Source organism: Cyanistes caeruleus, chromosome 2 (assembly GCF_971803275.1).
Source record: "Cyanistes caeruleus chromosome 2, bCyaCae1.hap1.1, whole genome shotgun sequence".
Classification (NCBI taxonomy): Eukaryota; Metazoa; Chordata; class Aves; order Passeriformes; family Paridae; genus Cyanistes; species Cyanistes caeruleus.
Window position 1 is genome coordinate 18,211,140 of NC_141702.1, and position 25,038 is coordinate 18,236,177.

General features: G+C 36.2%; 1 protein-coding gene and 1 long non-coding RNA gene across 4 annotated transcripts in view; one reads left to right on the top strand and one right to left on the bottom strand.

Moving 5' to 3' along the window:
• The window catches only part of LOC147654646 (uncharacterized), an 837,032-nt gene that overhangs the window by 726,441 nt on the left and 85,553 nt on the right, over window positions 1–25,038 (bottom strand). The window lies entirely within an intron of this gene.
• The window catches only part of EIPR1 (EARP complex and GARP complex interacting protein 1), a 75,393-nt gene that overhangs the window by 17,404 nt on the left and 32,951 nt on the right, over window positions 1–25,038 (top strand). For 2 of the 3 annotated variants that reach the window (XM_023922556.2, XM_086875932.1), the window contains exon 4: window positions 19,060–19,216. In XM_023922556.2, the coding sequence (XP_023778324.1) occupies window positions 19,060–19,216 (157 nt within the window). Of the gene's footprint in view, window positions 1–11,165; window positions 11,344–19,059; window positions 19,217–25,038 lie in introns of those variants that run through there. The other variant, XM_023922557.2, reaches the window with a different exon arrangement.

Below are 25,038 nucleotides of genomic sequence, written 5' to 3' on the forward strand. Positions count from 1 at the left end.
GGTTTTTTTCCTCTTAGAGAACAAGATTGTTACTGATAGCTCTAAAGTAGGTAAAAATCAAGGGCAGAAATGATTTTGGTAATCTTCTAGCTTTAGAAGTTAGACTGTTAAAGTTCAGTATGAGACAGATTAGACTTTAAAAAACTAAAGGGTTGGATTCTTGAGAGAACAGCAGAATTTAGTGATGGTTCTTGGGTGATGATAATAACAGTGACAGTAAACTAGAGTGCTGCAGTTGCATTGTAATTTGTTTAATGCCTAATCTCTGAAAATTTACTTGTGCTTATTTGTCTATGATACTTATTAATATCCTAAAGTTATGCTCAGCAAATCACATAGTTTGCTTTACATTAGCCCAGAATTAAAATGGAGGATTCTATATTTAGTGGAAAATCCCTGTCAGAACAAGTACTAGGAACTTTAGACCTTTCTTCTTTTTTGCTGTTCCGACTAGTTGTAGTCAGTTAACTATTCTCTTTTTTATTACTTTCATTAAATTAAAATGGGACAGGAGTGGCACTTCCAAAAAGTGAAGAAGTAAGGTGACAAAGCAAGTAAGGAGACCACAGCATTTATTAGTATAAATGCACATTTAAGTATCAGAAAAGAAGAATTAAGGTGGGGGTTGAGGGTCAAGAACATACCATCCAAATAATAATATGAACCAATGAGAATAATGGTACACTAAATATAATAAGTTTTAAAATGAAGATAAATTAGTCTTCAAGAAGTTGGTAACTAATCAAGCACTTTCTTCAACTGCTAAGGGGAAAATCATTTCACGTGTGTATTCCTATTGCAAGTTTGAAAGAAGCTTGCTTCATTTTTCAGAAGAGCATCCTAGCCTACTCTAGGGTAATTTTTTCATTGTGAAAAACTGAAATGCCAAAACCTTGTAAATCACACTAAAGAGGAGTCACTTGAGAACTAGAACAGTGGAGACCTGACAAAGTACAAGACTCCATTGGAAAATTATCTATACAGTCGTACTATTGCTCAAGTTTCAGGAGGGGAATTCAGAAGGCCATTTCATGGACTTTTAATTGTGTTCTGAGGCAACAAGAAATACCAACAGTCAACAGACTAGGGTGTGTCTAATGATTTTTTTGTGTAAAGTAGATGATGGAAGCCTCAGCTCTAGCAATGGTTGAAAAAATTTGGATCCCTGCATTGATATGATGATTAACATGATGTTGGGTAATACTTGGAAATACATTGGTGCCCTTTTTGTCGTTCCAGCTTATCATACACTTTCATGAGGTGTTTGAAAAAATTCTGAGTTAGGTGGATGTGCAGTGGTAGGTGCAGGTTGTGTGTGGGTTTGGGGGTGGGGGGAAGTCATGCCTTGCATTTGCTTTGTTTCATACAGAACTTCTATTTAATCTGTTGCCTTTTTTATACATCCTTCCCTGTCTCTCACCTGCTGTTTTAGGACACTATTAAAATGGAGGCAGACTATTTCCTGTGGACTTATAAAGTAAACTTCAAGTATATCATTAAAGGAATGGGGAATTCAAGAGGATTTTTCTGTAAGGTATTTAATGAGTTGTGCAGCTTTTTGCCAGCAATGGATCTCTTCTTTCCAAGTGACTCTTGGATTTGGTCTTCGTGGACCACATTGAAATGAATGATCATAGTGATAAATTTGGGGAAAGCTGCCATTCTAATACCATATTTTATAAATATAATTATACCATATTTTATAAATATATTTATAAATATAAATATGCTTATACAGCATTATTGGCAAAACCTGAATATAGCTTTCATTATATCCCATAAGATAGAATTAATCCCCAGATTTATGCATTGCTCTGAGATACAGATGAATCTACTTAGCATGTCAGCAAAGAAGCTAGTGGCTTGTTTGGATTTTGATACTATGTAAGGCCAGTTGCTTGGGTTGTTACTGTTTTCTGTCAGATGTTCTACAGATACTTAGAGGTGGTAAAATTGAGAAATCAAGGGTTAAGGTAAATTGCTGGTGGGTTTTTGTGACATGATGGGGAGATAAAGGGAAGGAAATAGAAAAATGATCCAGACCAAAAAGTCTGCGTATATGGAAAATAGTTTGCCTGCTGAACCTCCAGTTGGATCTAGGTAGTGGTCTCCATTACTGCAGATGTGAATTTTCAGGATGTTATTGTATGCAGCTACTTCAGCATATCCCCGGGGGGCAGGGGAAGGATATGCATGGAGGGGCAAAAGTAAAGGAAATTAAGGCAGTGGTAGAGTTGGAGGAATAAGGAGATCCTGGAGGAGGAAGGAGATCCCAAAAGAAATTCAGGGATATACGAAAACACAAGACAGTACGAGGTGGTAAAATAGCTTTTGGGCAATCAGTTCTGTGGGAGGCTGACGAAATGTTAGAGATAAGATATGGCCCTTAGGTGTTAGCAGACATTTAGTGTCTGTCAATACAAAAATCTGTTGTTGTGGTTAAATGTCTGCATGTTTTGAGTTTTGATTTAAATTTTTTGGTTTGAATTTTGTTTCTTTTTTATCTGTGGCAACTTATGCTGTTTTCCTGAGACCTTGTTTTTCTTCCTTTCTGTGGTAATTGCTAGAAGGATCAGTGAAATAATTTGCGAAGTCTTATATTGTTGGATCTAACTTGTAGTTTTGACGTTGCTGTAAGATGAGCAGTGGTCTAGAGACTTCAGCTTCTCTTTTAGCTGCTTTAAACTGTGCCAGCAAACCAAACAGAATGATTATGCTGATTGTTTATGCAACTGTGAATTGGGTTGTAAGGGTATTTTCATGACCACAAGAGTACTTTTATGTAATTGAAAACCTGAAAATTAGTATGTCACAATATAGGCGATAAAAATAAGAGCATTAAAGTCTGTTTGGAATGATTTACTCTAATGATGTCAGGTAGAGTGGAAGCAGATGTAGAACGTGTGTGTGTGAGCTGTATCAACAGTGAAAACAATTTAAGAAGAAAAGAACCCTTACCTACTGATTTGTGAGGGATAGAACCTGCTGGCTGTGAAAGTCTTAATGTTCAATAACCAGGTTTTGGTTTCAGTCAGCTGATTGCATGTTTGTTGGGGGCTTTTTTGGTTGGTTTTTTTCAGTAATATTGCTATAATGACAATTTTTGCTGGAAATTGTGACCTGTAGAGTAAAATAAATTAAGTAAATAAATAAATGTAACCTGTAGAGTAAAATAATAAAAGGTTATATATGTATTCTAATAACTTGGAACAGGGCCATGGCATTGACCTAGGGACTGACTTGGAGTAAACCCTACTGTTAAACTACTCCCTGAGCAGTTTTGGTGTGGGCCAAGTTACAGGGTACTTTCAATGATGCCCAGATGTAGCCCAAGAAATTCATGATTAATTGGACTATAGCCCCCTTCTTTTAACTTAGCCTGCAAAAAAATTCAGTTTGATTGTGCTTTCTGGCCTCAGGGCTGGAGACCTGTACCTGACATTATTTTAAGTTGCCAAAAAATAAAATACTTGTCATTGTTCTCCATTACAGACTACTATAAATACAGACTGTTTTGGAAAATGTATTGATGGGAAACATGCGAGTACTTCAAAAATTAGATGAAAGACATGATAAAGATGTATAGGAAATAAATTATGGTATGAAGATCTGGTCAAGAATTTCTGTTCTACTGATCTCAATAATACAGTGGTTCTGTTGTGTAGCTTTTCCCACAAAATTAAGAATAATTATTTTAGAGATAATTTCAGCCTTCTAGAGAAGAGGATATTTTGAAACAGTTATTCTTTTTTGTACAGCATTTTTATAGTGTCTGTGCTATGGGGCGGTTTTGTTGTGATAAGGATTAGTAGGTGTTGTAGGTTTGTCTTAAAAGAATCTTGATGAATTAAAGTGAAAGCTTCAAGCTACTGAATTTGAAGAGAATGTTTAATTATTGGTATTAGGTGCATGCATTCATTGAGGCAAGATTAAATTTTTAGCAATGACAATTGTTTTAACTTGTACTAGTTCTTTCTTCTGAAGAAGGTTCTTTTTTTCTATCTGCTTTCGGATACCAAATGCTGAATCAGATCATGAACTGCAGTTGTTTGCCAGCTTGGTGATTTCTGAGTTCATAGAAAACCTGATAAGGTTTTCATGGGGCTGTGAAACAATCACTTCTCTTCTGTTCTCTGTGCCCTTTGTAAGGATGCTGATGTTTTGCTGATTTCCTCATCTACTGCTGCACATAAGGCTCAGAAAACTGTCAGTCTTAATATCAAGAGCTGTTCCTGAATTGTAACTACCACTTTATAGTATCATGTTGGGATGGTTTGAACTGTTTTTCTCTACATGCATTAACTAACTTTTGTAAACAAAGGAGCTCATCTTTAGAGTCCTTCTATTCTCACCTTTTGCATGTCATGAAATTACCTTAAAGTGTCAGGTCTGCAAGACTAGTAGTTGACAGTGTTACACTAATAATGCTGTTTCAGGAGCTTATAGTGGAATGCCTCCCCTGGTTTTAACTTTAGCCTTTCAGATAAATCTTTGTTTTAAATCCATGAGATAAAGCTAGATGAATTCCTTTCATTAGGAAGAGGTAAAACTAAATTTAAAAGCAGTCTCTATCTAATCTAAATTTAAAAGCATAATTAGTAAGTTTCTATGTTGCTGTCATCTTTTGTATTTGTGCTTGCCCCTGCTTCTCCTAAGAATTTAAATTCTTATTCAGATTTGTAGAAACATATGTGGAAACTCATTTATTGTCCCAGTTCAAATGTATTTTTAAACTCCTACACAAATAGGTTCTGCACTTCTATTTCATGTAGGGACATAGAAAGCCACCAGAGGGCAAAAGGAAGTGTGAATGGACAAAGCTGTTACCTGCAAATTTCCACATGCAGGCAGGCATGGTTGTGCACACATCCTGGTTCTCACTTGGATTTTTTCAAACAAGATAGGTGTCCTGGTGCAGTGGTTATGAAGACTTCATACAAATAGCTTGCATTTGTAGATCTAGAGCATACAAACACAAAACTAGTGTTTAATTTTGTTGAAAATAACTTGCCTTTAAAATCCATTGTTTGAAAACAATAAATCGACAATGAGTTATGGCTGTCTGGTGCATTGCACTTTACACACAGTGAACTCGTGTATTAAAAAACTTTTCTGCAGAAATTCATCAGTAAGGATACTGGAAATAATGCTGCTGGTGATGCTTCATCTGCTTAGTATTAAAGACAGCAGGTGACACTTTTGCTTTGCTGTAATGAAAGGACTCTGTGTAGGGAAATCATTGGTACAGCTATGGGATATGCTACAGTCATTAAAATAGGCACAGAAGTGGAATGCATCTTTAAATATTCCCTCTTCTCAGCAGCAGTGGTGGGATGTACAGAAGATTTATTCCCATAGTTTGAAGGAAGAAACAAATGTCCTTGGTGTTCTCCTAATGTTCTTTTAATGCTTTTTTCCTAGGAATTCTAGCTGTTATTTGTAATCTGTGTTCCTTTACAAGTATCTTGCTGTAAGGTTTTAAATGAAATGGTAAAAAAATGCTAAACAAGTGATGAACAGCTTGAGAAATTGTTTAATGTTAATTGTGTTCAAATTTGAAGGTCTCTATGCATAGATATATATTGAGTTCTATCCAAATGAGAGGTAACGTTGTTGTCTTACCATAGTCTGTGCTAAGATCTTACTTGTATGTGAGACTGCTGTAGGAGTAGTCAAACTGAGTAGTGTCTCAGCCAGTGTGTAAGAGCCAATGCATAGTGAAAACTGTGGGACCATGGACCATGTATAATATAGTTAACTGGAAGCACAGATCCTTGTTATCCCTTGATTTAGGATTTCATCTTTATTTGACAGCGATTATCAGGATAATTGCAACATTTTTGGTATGAAGCAAAAGAGAATGAATGTCAGAAGAGGGAGGAGAGAAAGTGACAGAAATTCAAGTATTACAGAATGGTCAGAAAAGAGTGCTTTAAATGCAGAAAGTGGATAAAATGCTTCTGAATTAGTGCTGTCACTGAGGAATAATCTCTTGAATTATCAGACTGCTCTCTTTCACTGTTAGAAGGTTTAATTCTCTTCCCTTTTTTTTTTTTTAGCTTAGAACAAAAGAAGTGTTTTTCTATCTCTAATTTGAAATAGGTTTTAAACTCTATTTTCAAATATTGGTCTGAACTAATATAAAAAACTGCAAGACAATGTGTTCTTTTGCCATCTCCAGTCAATGCTATTGTAGGGGTAAATAACATATTTCGGAAACATGTAAATTCTTACAGTTTGTGTCTAGGCATTTTTGTCCAATGAGTTTGTGACATAAGTGAAAGTTAAAGGCTTGCTTTTCTCTGTATTAGACTAGTTTTGGACTAGACTTCAGAGTTATTCCAAAATGATGCAAGTGAAGCCAAGTATACTGTGCAAGTTCCTTCCAGTAAATGTTAGGACATTTTTGTAATCTCACTTTTTTTTTGCATTCCATATTTTGTGACCTTCTTTCTACCATGAAAAGGTAGCCTGCTTACATTTTCCATTATTCCATCCTTGGAAAGGTGGAGAAGCTGAGGGAGTGTCTCTTGCTTCATACCCTTAAGACAATGATAAAGATTATTTCTTATTTTTTTATTTTTTTTTTTTTTCCCCTCTTGCTGACTTATCAAGATCACAATTCAAATACTAGCAATATCTTAAATAGTTAGCAAAATGATATTTATAAACTAGTAAATCTTGAGACATTTTAGTTATCTGATGATGATGACATCGATTCTGTAGCATATTCTATTATCTGCAAGTCCTCATATGAAACCATGTTAAAATGTCGTGAGGACTATTTTAATTTGAGATTTTTCTCCTTTTTCTGGATGATAGCTTGCAACATTAATTCTCTTTCATGAGGTTTTTTTTATGTATCAGCAAACAAAAAAATGTTTCTGACCATTAGACATAAAACTTAGATATTTTTGCTACTGCAGCAATTTGACTGACAGAGCTACAGGAGGTATGAGATTCAAGGTTAATATTCTGTCTCTTTTGATATTGTGAAGACTGTTTTGCAGCTCAGCATAGTTTTATGATATCTACTGTGAGTACACGTGCCATCTAGTAAACTAACAGCATTTCTCCACTGTTCCTTACACTCAAATTACTGTCACCATGACCTTCAGGGCCCTTTCTGCAGAGCATTGTTAAACTTCGAGGTTCATGTTGGTCTGTTTCTCCAGCCTGTTTCTGTCCCGCTGATGTGCGCTGAGGTCATTAATGAAGATGCTGAACAGTGCTGGCCACATTGCCAGTCCCTGAGACACAGCAGTAGTGACTGGCTTCAGATGACTTTTATGTCACTGATCACAACCTTTGAGAATGTCAGTTCAACCAGTTTTGAACCCAGCCCTTATGGAGTTCAACCTGGCCAGGGACACAAGCCAGCTGACTATTGCCTCTGAAGAGCAATCTATCTGAAGCTGTGGGAATGTTTAATTTGAGTTAGAAGTCTTTCCCAAGATACCCCTCTGTTATTGTGTTAAATAAGTTACGTGTCAGTTACTGACTGGGTAATGTTGTTCCCTATATGGTCAGGCTACTAGAATGTTCATTCCCTAAGGTTATATATCATTGTGCCTTCCTTTGTTCTTGTCTTTGGTTGGTCACCCCCAAGGAGTTCTCTCCATGGTTATTGTAGTTCGGCTTTTGGGCATTTTCCATATTTTCTTTTATTGCTTATTAAAGTGTTATTTTCCTAGTGCCAACCATTGCTCCCACTCCTGTTTATTTTTCCACCACCCTCTGCCCTGAAATCATGAGACCTAAGGTTTGTTGCAGCTACCCTCAGTGCAACAAGCCCTCCTGTCTTCAGTTTGCCTGTGAGGATGTTATGGACCAAACGCTTGTTAAAAGTAAATAACATCAGCTGCTCTTCCCATTTTTACCAAGCCTGTTTTTAATTTAATTTTCACTGCAGAACACAATCATATTTTTCAGACATGATATCTGCTTCATAAATCTGTGCTGACTAGTCCCAGTCACCTCATGTTTAGAAATATTTTTCAGATTTTCTAAATCTGTCACCTTTCTGGGGATTAAGGGGGAGACTGACTAGTGTATAGAACCTTTTTGTCCATCTTAAATGTAGGAATGCCATTTATTTTCTCAAAGTCCTCAGGAACCTCTCTCCAGCACCATGACCTTTCAAAGTTAATTGAAACTGGCCTCATAAACACACTGGCTATTCCTCAGTTCTTGTGAGTGCATTACTAGGATCCAATTTCTTTAAATATTCCCAAACTTGACTTTCCCACTGGTCTTGGTAGCCTGGGATCCCTCAATCCTGAGGACAGCAAAGACCCCTTCACTAGACACTGAGTTTATTAAAGGCCTACACAAGGACCAAGACTATAAATATGAAACTCCTCCTTATTGTCAGAAGTTTGGGCTATCCTTTGTTCCGTCCTTCTAGCAGACACCAACTATGTTGTTGCCACTTTGGTCTACCTTCTAATCCTAAACCATAATCTCTCATTGGAGCTGGGAGCTCTATGCAGTCTAGTTGCTGATGTTCATAAAGGGTGATTCTCCCTTGTCACCTTCCTGATCCCTCCCTCCTAAAGATCCATACCTTTAATCCCAGCAAGATTGTTCACACCAATAAGATTCTGCATTTGAAATAAACATAACGTGTACTTGGTCAGTACTAGAAAGGATTTGTATCCCATACCTGAACTGAAGATTTGACCACCAAGGTATTTCTGGGTTTGTTGCTATTTGGTTATGTTTTCATAATTGCTTTTCTAGATTATAAGCCTTTTTGGAATGAGCTATATATCTTTCTCCACTTGAGTTCTAATAAAAAAATGCGGTGGGGTTTCTCTCCTGTGAGTGTTTCTGAGGTATAAACAAATGAGAACTGCATAGTTAGCAGCCAACTAACGACATGATGTATTTTTTGAATGTCTCAAGTAGAGAAAACTACTGACTAGCATATGGCAATATTCAGTCTTTTTCTTTCTCTAGACCTTTTGATGTGCTTGTTGTTGATACCTTGAACTACAAAAAATCCCAACCACATTTTTCTTGTATTAATAAGAATACTTTCATATTGTAACATTTGTAACTGATCTAATGAATGGAAAACAGAATGTATCACAAAATAGTGTATCCAGCTGGTAGATGTCTATTTTCTTCTATTAATTACTTTTGCTTGATGTGTGAGCACATCTGGAAGCTAGCTTCCCAAATTGTCCAGTTAATGTAAAGATACAGGCAGATTATGATTCCGAGATCTAAGCTTTGAATCCCAAGTTATTGCTGGAAGAAATTGTGTGTGTTGGTTGTGACCACACATCTGGATTTCTGTTGGGGGGAAGTTCCAAGTGGAGACTATGCAAGGCTGATATGAAGGGTAGTGAACCTACCTTTTCCAGTTGAGCTGGTGGTTAGAATTTGGTGTGTCAAGCTTGAGGCAGCCATGTAAACTGCTCATGTTGGATGGAGTGGCATTTGTCCTGCTTGAGGTAGACTTCTTACAAAAGTTATATTTGTCTTTGGAACTCCTATGATGTAGAGTGGGAATGCTTGAGGTTATTTAGATATGTTCTTGAATATGTAACTGTCTATTAAGGCACCCGATTCAGTAGGTGAATAAGTGGTGTGCAGTTCCCATCAACTGGTTAAGGAGTACAGTTTTTAATACTTTATGAAATATCAAGTGGGAACTTAAGTGTATTGGTTTAATTTAATCTTATTTCAGTGACAGCTGCCATGGTTTTGTTGGTGATGAAAATGAGTTGCCTCCATGCGACAACTATTGTGTGTGTAAAAGTAGCAGTGTGGACAATGCTGTTCAGCTCCACTCACCTTTGTGATAATGGAAGCCAACATATAAATATCCCCCATTAAGTTTTATTGGTGTACTGTGCAGCTTTCCTCAGCACAGAGTTAAATCTCACAAATGATTTTTATATGGCCAGCCAATACCTTTTTGCTTGTGTGCCTCTCACTGTTGTTGCAGCTTTTACATTGTTGCAGCCACACTTTGCCTGAAGAGTAGAGTTCAGCTCACCAGTATAGCAGTGGTTGCAGATCTTTGCTTAGGCCATCCCCATATAGCAGAGTTCCAGTGCAATCAGTGAATTTTGACTTCCCTCAAACATATGTATGTCTGCAGAGTATATCATCAAAAAAGGTCTGTGCTGAAACATTGTCTCAAATCACCTTGGAATAGCATAAGAAGCTCAGCCTATAAAAGTGCAAATTATGCCGTTTCCAATTTGACTGCCTGATTTCTGCACAGTGTCTCCTGTTCTTCAATAGAAAATGATGGGTTTACCTGTCTCTCCATGTCATACCCCATGCCTTTGCATGCTCCTAGATAGTTCTATCTGCAGCAGGTGAGGTTTTTAAAACCTCCTTGGACATCAGTATATACAATGCTAACATACACTATTAAGATGAAAAGTGAGCTTCTGTGTTTCCATGTGTTGTGGGTTTGTTTGGTTGTTGGTTTTTTTTTTCTTGTTTCTTTGCGGGGGGGGCGGGTTTGTGGCTTTTTGGGGGTTTTTTGGGGTTTTTTTGAAAATCAATGTCTGGTTTTTGGTAGCTGAAAAGTGCATTTAAGTAATGGAAAGAAAAATTAAACTGCCAGTACTCTTTATTCCTATACATATCTCACTCTCTGTATTTCAGAAAAAGTGTAAAATAAAAGACTACACAGGCTCTTAGGACAAAAGATGAAGCTACTAACCCAGAAAATGAATGGTCTGTTTCCCCCCTTTTTTTTTTTGCCTGTGAAGGACATGATGTTGAATAAACAGAATACAGTTTATTTTTTAAAATTAATTGATTAAAAAGGTTGAAAAGCATATTCTTTTTAAAAACAAAATATGCATACCTGAGTAATTGTGTTTTTATTTCTTAATTCTATTAAACTTGAAGAATGATGTTCACATTGACTGGTAAAGAAGAGTGCTGTTTGTCAGTGGAGGGGAGGAGGGTTCTGAGCACTAGCTGCTTGTTCCTGTCATACCGAGAGCACTAATGGGCACCAGCTGGGCTGTAGCTATAGCAGCTTCACCACTTCAGCCTTGCACAGCACGAGCTGCTGTGGCAATGCTGCAGAAGGGCCTCCTGTGCAGATTTAGGAAGTACACACTTCAGTTGTTGTTCCCTGGGCAACAGAATAACTGCAGACAGCTGGCTTTGCACCACCTGAGCTGATCAAAGAGCAAACCCTGTCAGGCACTGATACTTCAGCTCCTCCAGCTTCAATGTGAATGTCTGCAGGCAGTGATGTAGGAAGCATTGTCATTCAGGTTTCAAGGTTAAGCACATGGGAACAAAGTAGAATAACAGCAAAAAGTAATATGAAAACATCATTCCTGTAGATAGTACGGTCAGGTGTGTATAGCTACTGATGATCAAGAATTAACTTTAAAATATTAAATTACTGGTGTATTTATAAAATGTATATAAAATGTATTTTGGAATTATTCAAAAAGAGACTGGGAAGCTAGCAATAATTGTCTGGAATTTGGGAGAAGGAAGAACAATCAAGGGTGATATATTGTGTGTTTCATTAAGAAAGACCATAAAGAACGATTAACACAAAGATTAAAGTGGTGTGTAAAGTGATATTACTATGGTGAACCTATATCTGGTCTGCTGGAAGCTTCTGAGAGGTCAGGACTGCAGCAACATGGTGGGTTTTATTCAGCAAGTAATGCCAGAAGCATGACAGGTGGATGAGTGAACAATAGTGAACTGTAATGTTGTCTGATGTGGAACCTGTATAATTCGGATTAGAGTGGAGGGGTGAGAGGGGCAGGTAGTAGCTTTTCTTAAATGTCCATTTAAACTCTTTTCTGTGCTTCTTTTATATTATAGTAATATTTTCTTAACAGTTGGCTTGAGGGGTGACACCTTTCTGGAGGGGTGCTAACTTCTTAAAATACTGTTTTAAACTTTGTTGTGAAATAATAAAGATTGTTTTTAATTACTCCTCTTAAAATAAGTTTCTCCTTTATTTTTTTCAAATATCTGTATTTCCTTCAAAAGGTAATAATAGCTTCCCTTTTGGAGAAGCAGCTCCAGTGAGTGAACAGGGTGAGCAATAATACTGAGTTTTAGCAAGTCCTAGATCTGCATTGTTCCACACAAGGTGAACAGAGTTGGTGTGTTTCTGAATGTATTTAGTCTTCGTTTGCTGAAACTGCAGAATATTGATTGGTATCCACACTTCCATTGAGGGTTTGGTTTTTATATTCTATATGCTCTTTGGATTTTTTGTATTTCATATTTGTTTTAGTAATAGTTGATTGAAGTCTCTCTAAAGTAATTTCAGGTGGGGGTTTTTTGCCTTTTGTTTTGTCGGGGATTTTCTTGGTTTGCTTTGAGGATTATTCTGGACTTTTCTTTGGTTAAAACTCAGACCACTAGACTTTGAAGTAGAAGAGTTTCTTTCTCTAGCTCTCTCACAAAAAACATATTTGAGGAGTGAGAATTTCAGTAATGCATGAGAAAATAATGAAATTACTGGGTTGTTTTCAATTGGAAAATCACAGGTCTAGCATATCAAGTATGATATTTTGTTCATAATAATATAAAACCAAATAGAGGTTTAAGTAAGTGCCCTTACTCTCTATGGTGACAAATTAGACTGTGTATTTCTTATTTGGCTGTTCTGATTTACTACATCAATCAGTCCAGATATCAATTGGTTTCTTAGTATGTTTACTGAGGTTTCATGTTAACTCCTTTTTGAAGCTGTTATTTATTAAAAGGAACAAATTAAGAAGACTTTATAAACAGAATTTATAATATCTGATGTTCAGTTTTATTCTTTGTACTTTTGCAGTCTGTGTCATTTGCTGAAGGAATCTTTATAATAATTTTCAATTACTTAAAATTTTAGGTTCTTCTGTCTAAGTCTGGAAATGTTACAAAGCTTACTTCTTTCATTCTGGAAGTCCTCAATTATAGGAATTGCTGATGCAAAATCAAGAGCAGTATGAAGTGCCCAGGCCATCCCTTCTAGCTTAAAAACCTACCAGTTCATAAAAAATGGTAATTTTCTACAACAGCAGGAGTGACTTTCAGTGTCCTGAACAACTTGATTGCATCTGGAATCAGCAGTGTTCTTATTTCCATAGATATTTGTTTTTGCATCCAGTCCAGAAGTGATTGTATAGTTTTTAAGGAATGTCTGCTGTCTACTGTGTTCCAGCAGCAGCAGTGCAGTGAATTGATTTCTTGTGCATGAAGGAACTCTATCAAAGAATAATAGGTACTTGTAGTTAACCTTACAGGTGTTTTTCTTTTTGGACTCTGGTTGGTAACTTCCTGTTATTTTTAAATTTCAGGCAGATAATTTTTCCCCAGGCTTATTTCTTTATCTTAATTTAAGTTAGAGCAATTCTCCAAGGGGAACAGTTTGGAGGAAGATAAATGGGATGTCCCACCAGTCTACAGCTTTTACCTTTTTTTCTGTGTTGGAACCAGCTGGTAGTATAAAGCTAAAAATTGTCGTGGAAATAGTCCTCATTGAGCAGTTCTTTTGCATGCTTCAGGGAAAATTGGTATTGATTGACCACATTGTGACCCTTTGCAAGTTGTACAGTCTGCATGCAGAGGGTTTTCTCACTTGCTCCATTTGTGAAGTAGACACCAAAGATGGCCTCATGTTCTATAGCCATGATTACCTCTTAGGCTTTGGCTGAACTCAACAAAGTTTGAACTCACCAAAGTTTATTTCTTACATTTGATTACTGTACCCTTATTGCTACCAACTTCATGCATAGTTGCTTCCTAATTCAGTGCTGTCAAAGTATAGGATTACTTGTTTATTCCTTAAATTCTGCTTTGCTTGTTTGTAAGCCAGGATCATTTCAACAGAACTGGGTAGATGCAACTGTGTGCAGTCACTCTAGCAGATATTATCCTCTGTCCAGGAGGTAATATTGGTGGACTTGGGGAAATGGTGCTTAACAGAGGGTTGTTGCAGTTGGAACAAGTACATTTAGCTCCATCCTTAGCTATACCTAGCAAAAGATATACTGAAGATGTATGATAAATTAGATAAGGGATGAGGAGGAGCAAATATTTCCCCCTCTTGAATGAGGAAGAACAAATATGACAAAGATTCAACAGTTCATTGTCTCATTTCTGGATCATTTTATGTGAACAATATGTGAGGAATACGACACATCCTTCTTAAAACCTTTGACTTATTCCCTATGAAAGTTCAGTAGTGCTTAACATTTTCCTTAATACACACAGTGATAAAACTTAAAACCTTATCTATTCTCTTCTGCATTGGTGCTGTGACAGAAATAAAAATTCTTGTTTAGGTATGAAGTAGGGATGCAAAAATGGTTTCCAACTATATAAAAGGCATTCCTTTTAAGGAAGGCATAGAAGCACAGCATAGAGACACTATGTGTTTAGCTTGGTTTTCTTTCTTTTACAGAATAACTGGCATTGCCACTTAAATATTAGTTTCACACTTGTCTTTTAGCATTTTAAAGAGATAATATGAGAGCTGGTAGATAAAAACACTGTCATTTTTTATGCATATGTGCAGTAATGTGATGTGAAGATAGTAAAAGATGGGAAAACCTGGAGTTCTCTTTGCCTGTAGGCATTCTAGATAAGCAGTGTCACTACAGAGGTGGTAGTGAAATTACCTAGTAACACTGGATTTTTAAATTTTCATGTGATTACTTGGGAAATAAGGCTATATGGGTAATGCCACAAATACTGTGTACTGTTAATGAGCTTTTCATGTAGCCATGGAAGCTTGTTGTGGGACTTTGATTTCTGTGTAGTGAGAGTTCCTGTTTGTGTTTATGGATTTCACTAGGTTTGTAGCTAGTGGTTGTTCGATTAAGAGGAATGGTGACCTAGAAAAAGCTCCACTTAATCTATCAGAAGAGTGACATTTTAACTCCACACTTAGATTTGAACTCTCTTTTACAAAGGAGAAAATGATATATTTAAAAAAGTTCCTTATATAAAGGTAAATTAAGCCTTCCTTAAGGCCAGCCATATTTAAAATTACTTCTCTGGGTGGCTGTGGAAATTCCATTTTGGTTTCACACATCTGAGCATTAATAAAGTGTGAGAACTGTCCAAGGAGAAGTTAGTAGTGCTCTGAATAGTCTTTCTTCTACAGATTTCAGCCATGTATCTAATTCCAGAATTTCTCCAAAGTTTAAAATTAGAATATTTGCAATGCACATGCAATTCAAGATGGATGGACATTCAGCAGCTGGAAGGTGGTCTTTCACTTACCCTCAGCATCACCAAACCCAGCTGAAAGCAGAGAATAATGTCTGTGCTGAGTGTCGAAGTTCTGTGCTTGTTGGCTTTTAGTGTTATCCCTTTCTAATGTGCAATTTAATTTATCTCTTACCACTCATTCCAGTGAAGTAAAAGAGGCATGGAACTGCACAAAATTCTGCATATGAAATTCTGCACCAACCTGTACTTCAGTTTTCAAACCTCCAAAGTGTTACAGGAGCCTGGATCACATCGAGTTTCTGGGGGATTTTCTCTCTCTCTGTGTACACATACATATATGCTTATGCTTTGGCCTCCCTCATGTTACCGCTGAAGATGAATAGATCACACGGACACAGCTCGAGGTGTGGTGAAAGGAAGAGAGAGTTTATTTTTCCTCCCAGGATTTATAGGCTTCTGACCATGGCCAGGGATTGGATGGTCAGGATAACACTTTCTTACTGCACTGGCCGTGAGAGATGCCCATCACAAGACGTGTAACAGAAAGAATACACATATCTATGTTTACAGTTCCTGTCCTGGGAAAGTCTTAGAAAACCATGTCAGCAAGCTCAGAAGCTGAGTTTTCAGGGCGACACCCTCAGTCTTCAAAATAATGCTTGTTTAGTTGTTTTAAGCTTTTCAGTCTGGAAATCTAATTATGCAAGGAACTAATATTCCAGTCTTAAGAAGGTAAAATGTCATTTCAAGCCTGTCCTTAAGATTGTGGTGCTGTGATAAGAGGAAAGATGTCTTGAGAATGTGTTTCTCCTCACCTCTCTCCATGTAAAACCTTTGCCATGCAAGGCAGCAATACTTGAAATTTCAATCTTTTTATGGAGTATAAATTTGATGTTGCACTTCAGTCTTTGTTTTTCAGTCTTCCCTCAACTGATTTGGCCTATGTGGAAGTAATTTATTATTTGTTAAGGATGAGAATTCATATAATATGGTGCCGGTGTAGCTACTCATTTGTCTTGCTTAAGGCAAGAAAAGGAGAGCCCAGTACTGTGGAGTTTATTAAAGGGATTTGTTTTCTTTTCTTTCTGGTATTCAGAAGAAAGGTAAATTTGTCCATTATATATTTTTAAGTTTGTTGCTTTGTGTGTGTGTGTGTATGATACGTTCTCACTGCTTCTTGAACAGATGCAGGGCATAGAAATGTGCTCCAAGTTTTACCAACCACAGTTTAACATAATTTGGGACCATCTAGCCATCTACTAGCAAGATAAGAATGTGGTCTGCTGTAACCTTTCAGAAAAAATATGGTGTAGGAGGTGGTTATGCAAATTTTACAGGCAGTGTCACAATTATCTGAGAATTTTAAGAAAAGTGGAATAACAGCAGATTTTTTGTAAATGAAATAAAAAGTCTGAATTGAAACAGAACCAGGATAATGAACGATCAGTGTTGGATATTTCTGTACATGTCACACATGAGAGTGGAAAGGCCCTCTTTGGTTTCTGTATTCAGACACCTGCTATGTAAGATGACCTTCATAATCTCATTCTACTTAAATATATTCTAGTAGGAGTAATTTTAAATTTATCAAAACTGAACAATACTTAAAATCAGTCTGATCCTTTTCAAAATCTGGCTGCATAAAAATTTCTATTTGTTAGCTAGCTTGTCAGAAACAACAAAAAAATCCTCAAAAAACATCAAAAAATCTTCTGATCCAAGCAAACCCAAAACACACCCCTCCATCCCAAAACTACTTCAGAAATGATAGCTGATTCTTTGTTTTTAATTATATCATAGATTGTACTGTAAATTTTAAGAGTTTATCTCACCACTGATTACTAGTTGAAACCTTGTTGGTTAAATTTCAACTAAAAAGAAAAAGGTAATTTTTATTAGGTAATTCTTGGGGAAGATAGGACCTATCAGTGCATTGAAAAGTGTTTTGTGCAGGCCACTTTTTTTTTTTTTTTTAATCTCTTTCCCAAATATTAAGTTTCTTTATGTCATTTTAAGATTCTCTTTAAATTTATAGTGGAGTTCTGGAGAGGAAAGATGGCTTGATAAACATGTAGTTTGTTTTCCATGATTTGCTTCTATGGTTCTCTGCCATGATCTTGATAATAGTGGAAAAGCTAATGCTTTATATGCGTGGTACAGATCTTTTAGAACTTACAGTCTACCAGACACTGTTCATTACTGTTCTGTCACATTGAAGTGAAACTTTTGATAAATCTCCCCTTCTTATTGCACTCTTAAGTTATTTATTACTTGCATGGTGTACAAAGGACACTGAGTGTGGGTTTGCTCTATGCCAAGGAAAGGTAGCCATCCACTACTGCTTTCTTCTCTTTCTCAGTGGCACACGGATCTAGAGTAAACAATTTGCCTGAAATGATTCAGAAATAGCTGTTTAGTTAGCATGCTCTACAATTAGCACAAGTTCAGTTAAATGTTAATAAATAAAGGATTTTCTATCATCTTTAGATGTATGGTCACTTTTTACTGTATTTGACTCAAATATCCAGTGATTGTGTATTCTGAATTTGTATAAAGTCCTCCTCCTATCCCTTTCGTGTCACAGAAATGGCCTTTTTCCCCCTTTTTTTCCTACAGTTTTGACCTAACTACTTTTTTTTTTTTATTTTTTATTTAATATGTCTGCATTTTAAACTCTTGTATTCAGGACTTACTATATATCAGATACTCTTCGTCCTATTCTGTGTTGTTTGGTTGCCTTTTTTTCTATATAGAGTATCCAGATTGGTGATATTTGTAATACCTGTTTTTTTCTCCATTGCTACTATTTCAGCCTGAGAGGGCCTTTTCAGTGTCTTTCCCTCCTCTTGAGAACACTCTTCTTACAGTTACTGCCATTTTCCTTTCCACTGATGAAGCTGCTCACAATTGCTCACGGCTCTATAATCAGATGCTCTTGACTAAAATCAGCTAAAATGTACTTTGAGATAGAGGCCTCTAAAATTATCTCAGAACAGAAAATGTATCTTTCCTTGCTGCTTATCTTCTGGACTTCTCATTTAGCTCATCTCGCAGCCGGCGGTCACTCCCCTGCTTTTGCTTACCGTGGCTGTGACTGGTTCCTTTGTTTCTGCTGGAGTGGATCACACAAACCCGTTCGCCTTCAGTGAACCCGGGACCAGTGGCTGGAACAGCATCAACATATGCACTGCTGCTCTGGTCTCCTCCCATTCTGCACTGCTACAAATTGCTATATTGGGTGATGGGCAATGCCATATGTGCACAGACCGTATGGTATTTTCTCCTCAATCTACAGTTGTCTTGTTCTTCATAACTTGTAATACTTGGCTGTGTGGATGTTAGTTCAGTTTGTCTTTTTTTGGAAGCTGTTTTTATTTGCTGGGGTTAGAGGCATGTACTTACATGGGAAACATAATTTTGCAATAAACAGTTACTGGTAGTAAAGGATGTGAGACAATTCTCTGGATTAAACTGAAGATAGCTGTTAAAAGAAAATGTTTAAATGATGTCTGTATCTTTGCTGTTTAGGAATCAAGCAGTGTAACTTGTGGGTCATTTTCATTAGCATTAGTATGGGGAATGAAACTCGGAAAATGTGCGTCTCAAAGAGTTTTCATGAGCACTGAATTTTCCTTTTGTTCAGGGAGACACACATTAAATCGTGCTAATTAGGAGTTTTGCAGCAACTTGACTGCTAACTTGAGGTCTGTGTCTATAGCCACATTCTGCATTCTTTGAATTCATCTTGGTATTATATTTTTAAATATTTCAAACAGCAGATGTGCATTGCTTATAGATTTGTGTAAATGTTGGTGCAGTGTGTACAAAATACGTCTCCCATACAATGATCTGTTGACATTATTCTCTGTTGCTTAGCTTCAGACACTAAAGTCATGACATGTGCTGCTGTTTGGAGGATGCCGAAGGAATTGGAATCAGGCAGTCATGAATCCCCTGATGATTCATCAAGCAACACTCAAACCCTGGAGCTACTCTGTCACCTTGACAACACAGCCCATGGCAATATGGCCTGGTAGGATTCTGCATATTTTATACTCCTAGAAAAAGCCTGAAGGATAGACCCATGCTGTTAGTTTTGTTCAGATTTATATTGTAGAAGCTATGCTATGCACTTTAAAAGTATTCCATCTTAAAAAAAAAAAAGTATAAATGGGATTTTTAGTCCCAGATGTTTCATAGATTAAAAACATTTATTATAGTCCTGCAAACACATATGGAGTAACAGCCTGTGTACTGTTTGAAAGTCTTTTTCCCCACCTGCCCCCATCTAAAGCCTTTATTGCATAAAGGTATAATACTTAGAATTTGAGTCTTTTAATGGAATATAAATTTGATCTTGCACATAAGTTTTTCTTTTCTAGTCTTCACTCAACTGATTTAGCGTAAGTGTGAGTAATTTATTGTTTCATAAGGATAAGAATTCATTATGTTACATGGTGCCTCTGTAGCTACTCTTTATCTGTTGTATAAGTCAAGACAAGGAGAGCTGTGATAAAGCAGAGGTTATTCCAGAGGTTTGTTTCCCTTTCCGTTATTTAAAAGAAAGTTAAATTTGTTCATTGTGTGTTCTCAAGTTTGGTGCTTTATGGATGTGTGTTTATGATATGCTCTCACTGCTTCCTGACCAGACACAGGGCATATCTTAAGTTTTAAATATCCATTTCTAGCCACAGATTTCTAGTTTGAGTATTGCAGATTAAATTTTAACCAAAGGAAAAGGGTAAATTGAAGGTAATATTTATTAGGTGATTCTTGAAAAGATAAGACATATCAGTGCATTCAAAAATGTATAGATGACTTTTTTCTAAGATATGGGTTTTCTGAGTGTTAAATTTCTTCATAGTAGTATCCTTTAATTCTTTGCTACATACTTTGATAATTACATACCTTGTAATTATTTTATTATTTTAATTCAATTTTTATTGTTGATGCTTTTTGCTATTTAATATTCCCAACTATATTGGAGAGATTTTGTTGTTTGTTTTAATCTTTATCTTTTACCCTTTTAAGTTTTGTGCTTTTTGTCTTATAATTTTCCATAATTGGTTTCTATCTGATGTTGGAATGCCAGAACTTTGTATAGTAGCTGGATAACTAAAGGAGGAATAGGAGGCACATCACTGCTTTTTATCAGGATGCAAATTATATGAATGCCCAGAATAATTTCTTTTCCTCTAATAACAGTTTATAACAAGCTCATGCACAGTTTTCAGTCATCTGCTATCTGATTTTGTTCAGTACTTAGTGCTTACAAATATCTGCTACTATTAAATGCCCTTTATCTATGTGCATATGTATATATATGCATAGAGATTTGAAAATGTCCTGTGTTACAGAGAGATAAAAGGTGTAAACAGAAGGCTTGGCATTCGTACTCCTCACATCATCTCAGGCAAGCACAGCTGAGTTAGAGGATTTTGTTTTAGAGTAGACTTTTCTATTCCTGTCTCACTCATATTGGACACAGCTCCCAAATGAGTAAATTAAGCCTTTTGTGCTAAATGTGTCAGAGACCACACCCCAGTTACTGGTGTGTTGGCTACAACTAGCAATCTTTGTATTGCACTTCTTAGGTGTTTCGAAAAACATGAAGCTATTTAGACACTACGGGTTCAGTAGCTGAAATGAAATATAAATCAGAAAAGCAGTTTTCTTCAATGCAAAGTGTAAATACTTTTCAAACCACAATGTAAGGCCACCATTCTAGTGTACACAATCACTATGAGATCAGTGGTGGTCTGGCACCATATACTTGCAGTAAGAAGGATCTGTATTTGCCTTGCCACTAGAGCATGCATACCCTTTACATTTTGCCAGGAAAACCACAGGTTGAACACTGGACCTGAGTTTAGTGTGACTATGTGTGCTTTAAGGAGGTTGTTTAATCCACAGCATGCAGTAGAGCAGTGTGAATGCAGCCATGAATGGTTGGATACGGGCTTCATTTTTTAAGTTACTTTTGAATATTATTAGTCAGAATACATGCTAAAAAAAAATAAATAAGAGACAGACTTCTATCCTTATGTGCTGGGCCTGGAAGAGTGGGCAGAGATGCCTGTACAGTTTAAAGATGCAGAGTGTAATGCTGGTGTCAACCTTTGTGACAGGGACTCCAGAGAGCAGCTCTGAGAAGATACCAGAAAGATATCTGGAAGATATTTTTTGTAAGTCTTGGTATCCATAGCACAGATGCTTCATGAGATTTATAGATCTGGTTACATAAGTAATTGAGTTTTAATTGTAAATCAGGAAGAAAAGCAAAACTATCTTGAACATGCAACTGGTCATGTACTCTGGCATCTACTACCCTCCTCAGGGCTTTATTTGCTTGTAGTTTTGCTCATGTTTACCCTGCTCTGCTTTGTTCCTTATCATCCTTTATTCAAGGTAAGCCTGGTAGCTGAAAAATTACCTCACAGAATTTTCTGTTTCTAGAATCATGCACTAGGAAACACAAGAGGAGGATTTTTTCCAGGTCTGGTGTGTCAGGTGTTGGTTCTGTTCAACTCTGTACTGATGATAAGACCTGATTCTGCATTTTTTTACCTTTATCTCATCTCCTTTATGGAATGCTGTGCTCCAATGTCTCTGAAATTCTTACTAAAAACCAGCAAAGACATATTTAATACCAGTTCTCTTTTGTGAACCAAGACCAAAAGTGTTTTCAATCGATTGTGACTAAAATCTTAAACTTTGCTGGTGTGTGACTGAACACTGTGCTCCTCCCACTCAAGATCTATTGAAATAATTTTCTAGTCTTGACAAAACCTTTGGCAAAAATCTAATCTCCAAGACATAACAGGCAAGTGAAAAAGAAATTTGCTTTTCTACAGTTCCGTTTTATCTGGATTGCATGAGGTACTGTGTTTAAAAATTAAGCATACCCCATTCATTTTTAGTTACTGAGATTGTTTACTGACTCCAAGCTTTGAATTTGGGACTCATCATTTTTACTCAAACTCTTGTATGGCATAAAGAGAGTTCAGAAAATTAAACAGATGCTTAAATTAGGCCAACAAATAGGCTTGTTAATTGTTCTGTTTGATTCTAGCCTAAGATTTCTTCATCCTCTGCCTGCTGTTCCTCATATAAGCCAAAATGGAAAGATTTCAAGTGCAAAAATCCTGAGTGAATTACTTTCAGTGTGGTAAACTGCAGATACAGAAATTTGTGTGTTTAGAAAGGAAAAAAGTCTCTCCAATAAAGTCTTTCTGTAGATAAGTATATATATTCACACAGAGTTAAGCCCACATAACATTAACTATGTTGATCTATGCAATGTTGTAAGATTCAGTTAAAGGAACTTTCTGTTGGGTATCTTGTAAGAAGCGGTCCCAGGTTGTGTCTGCATAGGAGAGCCCACAGAAACGGGACAGCAGTTAATGAGATTTTGATTATTCCTCTGAGTGCAGATTGGAGGAATCCCCTGAATTCTTGTCTGTTAAACCCTTGAAGACTTGTATTTTAGTATTTAGAACAGTAACCTACTGTTCTACTTCTCTCTCAGTTTTGCTGCAGACTTTTTTGGTAGATTTGACAGAATAGTCCTTGGAGAAGGAAGATACTACAAGCCATAAGAGAAAGTATAATCTCTGAGATCTTGAATTTGTAACACAGCGGAGAGATCCTCTTCCATCAGCGGGAAGCAGGCTTGCCTCTCAATGTTTAACATCCTACTTTTTGCTTTCCAAAGGTTGCATATATAGAATAGGGTAGATCCTGGTCAGTACTAAGCTATATGTTTCAAAAGAGAAGGGAACAGGTGAAGTAAGTTAGATTGTGATCTATGGAGTAAATGTAGAATAAAATGAAAATAAGTAAGGGGAAATTGTTAGATGAACAATGAAATACAACTGTAAAGGGAAAATGAATGGAGGTTACAGAGACAATATAAGTGGAGGCTCAGTTCTCAGAAGGTGAGGAATGAAGAATTCATGTTTTATATAGAAAACAAGAGCTGCTAAAAGTTTGTTTGCAAGGGATGAATATGTTAGGAATAATGATAGATTATTTCATTAGGCTTCTCTACTAGCTCAGGTTTTTTTTTTTGGTGTATCCCACTCAATCAATTCTAGATATGAACATGCAAATATTACCACATCTAAGACAATGTAGGGAGGAAGAAAAATTACAAATTTTTCAGAGTCACAGATGTTGCAGAACTCCAGGATGTTTATCACTAAAATATTAAATTAGAACTTTGAACTCAGAAAGGAGAAAGTTACTATAAATGAGCTATTCCCACAGATTTTAAATACTTAGATTTTATTTAGTATTTCATTGAATGTCTCCAAATAGAGTACAGAGAAGCACTGTCTCTTCCTTGGCCATACACAGTACAAATCAACCTCATTAAGGTTGGCTTTTTACAGAAGTACAAAATTTGCTCTTATAGTCCTTTCAACTGAGTAGAGATTTAATTAATTTAAGATAAAGAAGATTCTATACATAACATTTTATTACTTTCAGTTTTATCATGTTCATTCCATTAATGCACAGAGTCACCTGATCAAAGTTAGGCTCATTTGTAATTGATACCCTGAAGACAGATTACTGAAATCTAGTAGTGTTTTACTTACATTTTTGGCCATTAAATTTATTAAAAAAAAAAAAATCCTTCAGAAGACCAGCCACTCCAAAACATTTTCAAGTAAAAAATTCAAGAAGTAGTAGAATCTGAAACTCAAGAGAAAAGTGAAAACGGCATTTTTTCAGGGCTCTAACACACTTGCATATGTTATTCAATATCACTTCTTTTTCCTTCATGATGTTGGTAATGTTACTTCTTCTACAGTGCTCCTCTATAGGCTTCAGGATATATGTGTAAAAGTTCTGCTCTAGGGTTTCATTAAAAAAAAAAGTCTAAAACAATTTAAAAGTCTGTAGCTAATGAATATAAACCTGAAAGTAACAATACTTTTAGAAGGATTGTATAGTCTTGAGTATGTGGTACAGTAGCTTTTAGATATGTTTTATTGCAAAAAGATGTAATAAATGCTGTCATAAGTTTTTTAACGTTAACACTTCATATGTCGCAGTACCAGAAATATGATTGTGAGGACAGAGCTCCCTCTGATATTTGTATAGAGGTTTCTTTGAGAGTGTCAGGACTGTCAGCTGCATATTCTGGTGTATAAACTGAACTTTGTATTTTCTGGGGGGCAAGGGTTTTGTAACAGCTGCCCAGCAGATATTAATTGTATCTTCACATGATGCACAAAATTTCAGAGCTGTGTGAAATTGTCAGCATTTAAGAATAATTCTACCACACTTGATTCATTCTACATATTCCATCAGGTACTTCTGATGCTACAGTAAGTAAAGAGACAGGTTTTTTTTACTTGCTAAGTGACAAGTTGTAGTTTCACTGGGAATGTATTTTAACAGCTGCTTATCTGTACTGATAATGCCCTTTGTATTCTGATCCATTCTAAATTGGTAAAAGTTTAAACTGCATTTATGTCCCTGCTCTCTTCATAATTCCATGTAAGCCTGAATTCTTCATGGGATTTTCTTCTCTTGAATCTTTGATACTTCTTTATTGTAAATAAAATAATCTATTATATATAAATCCAAATGTTCAGTGTTCAACCATTAGTTGTCTTTCTTATATTTTCTCTCTCCTTTTCCACTTTTGCCATCCTCTAAAATATGTCTCAAACTAGCAGAGTAATTTAGAGCATTATTTTTTTCATTTTCATTCCTTTGAATGTTTGTGGTAATTTTGAGTGGTTAGTATTGTGCAATTTTAGAACTTTAAGCTCTTCAATGTAATCACTTTTTCTAGGGAATAAATGTGATTCATTAATTGGATACTGAAGTAATAGAACTCTG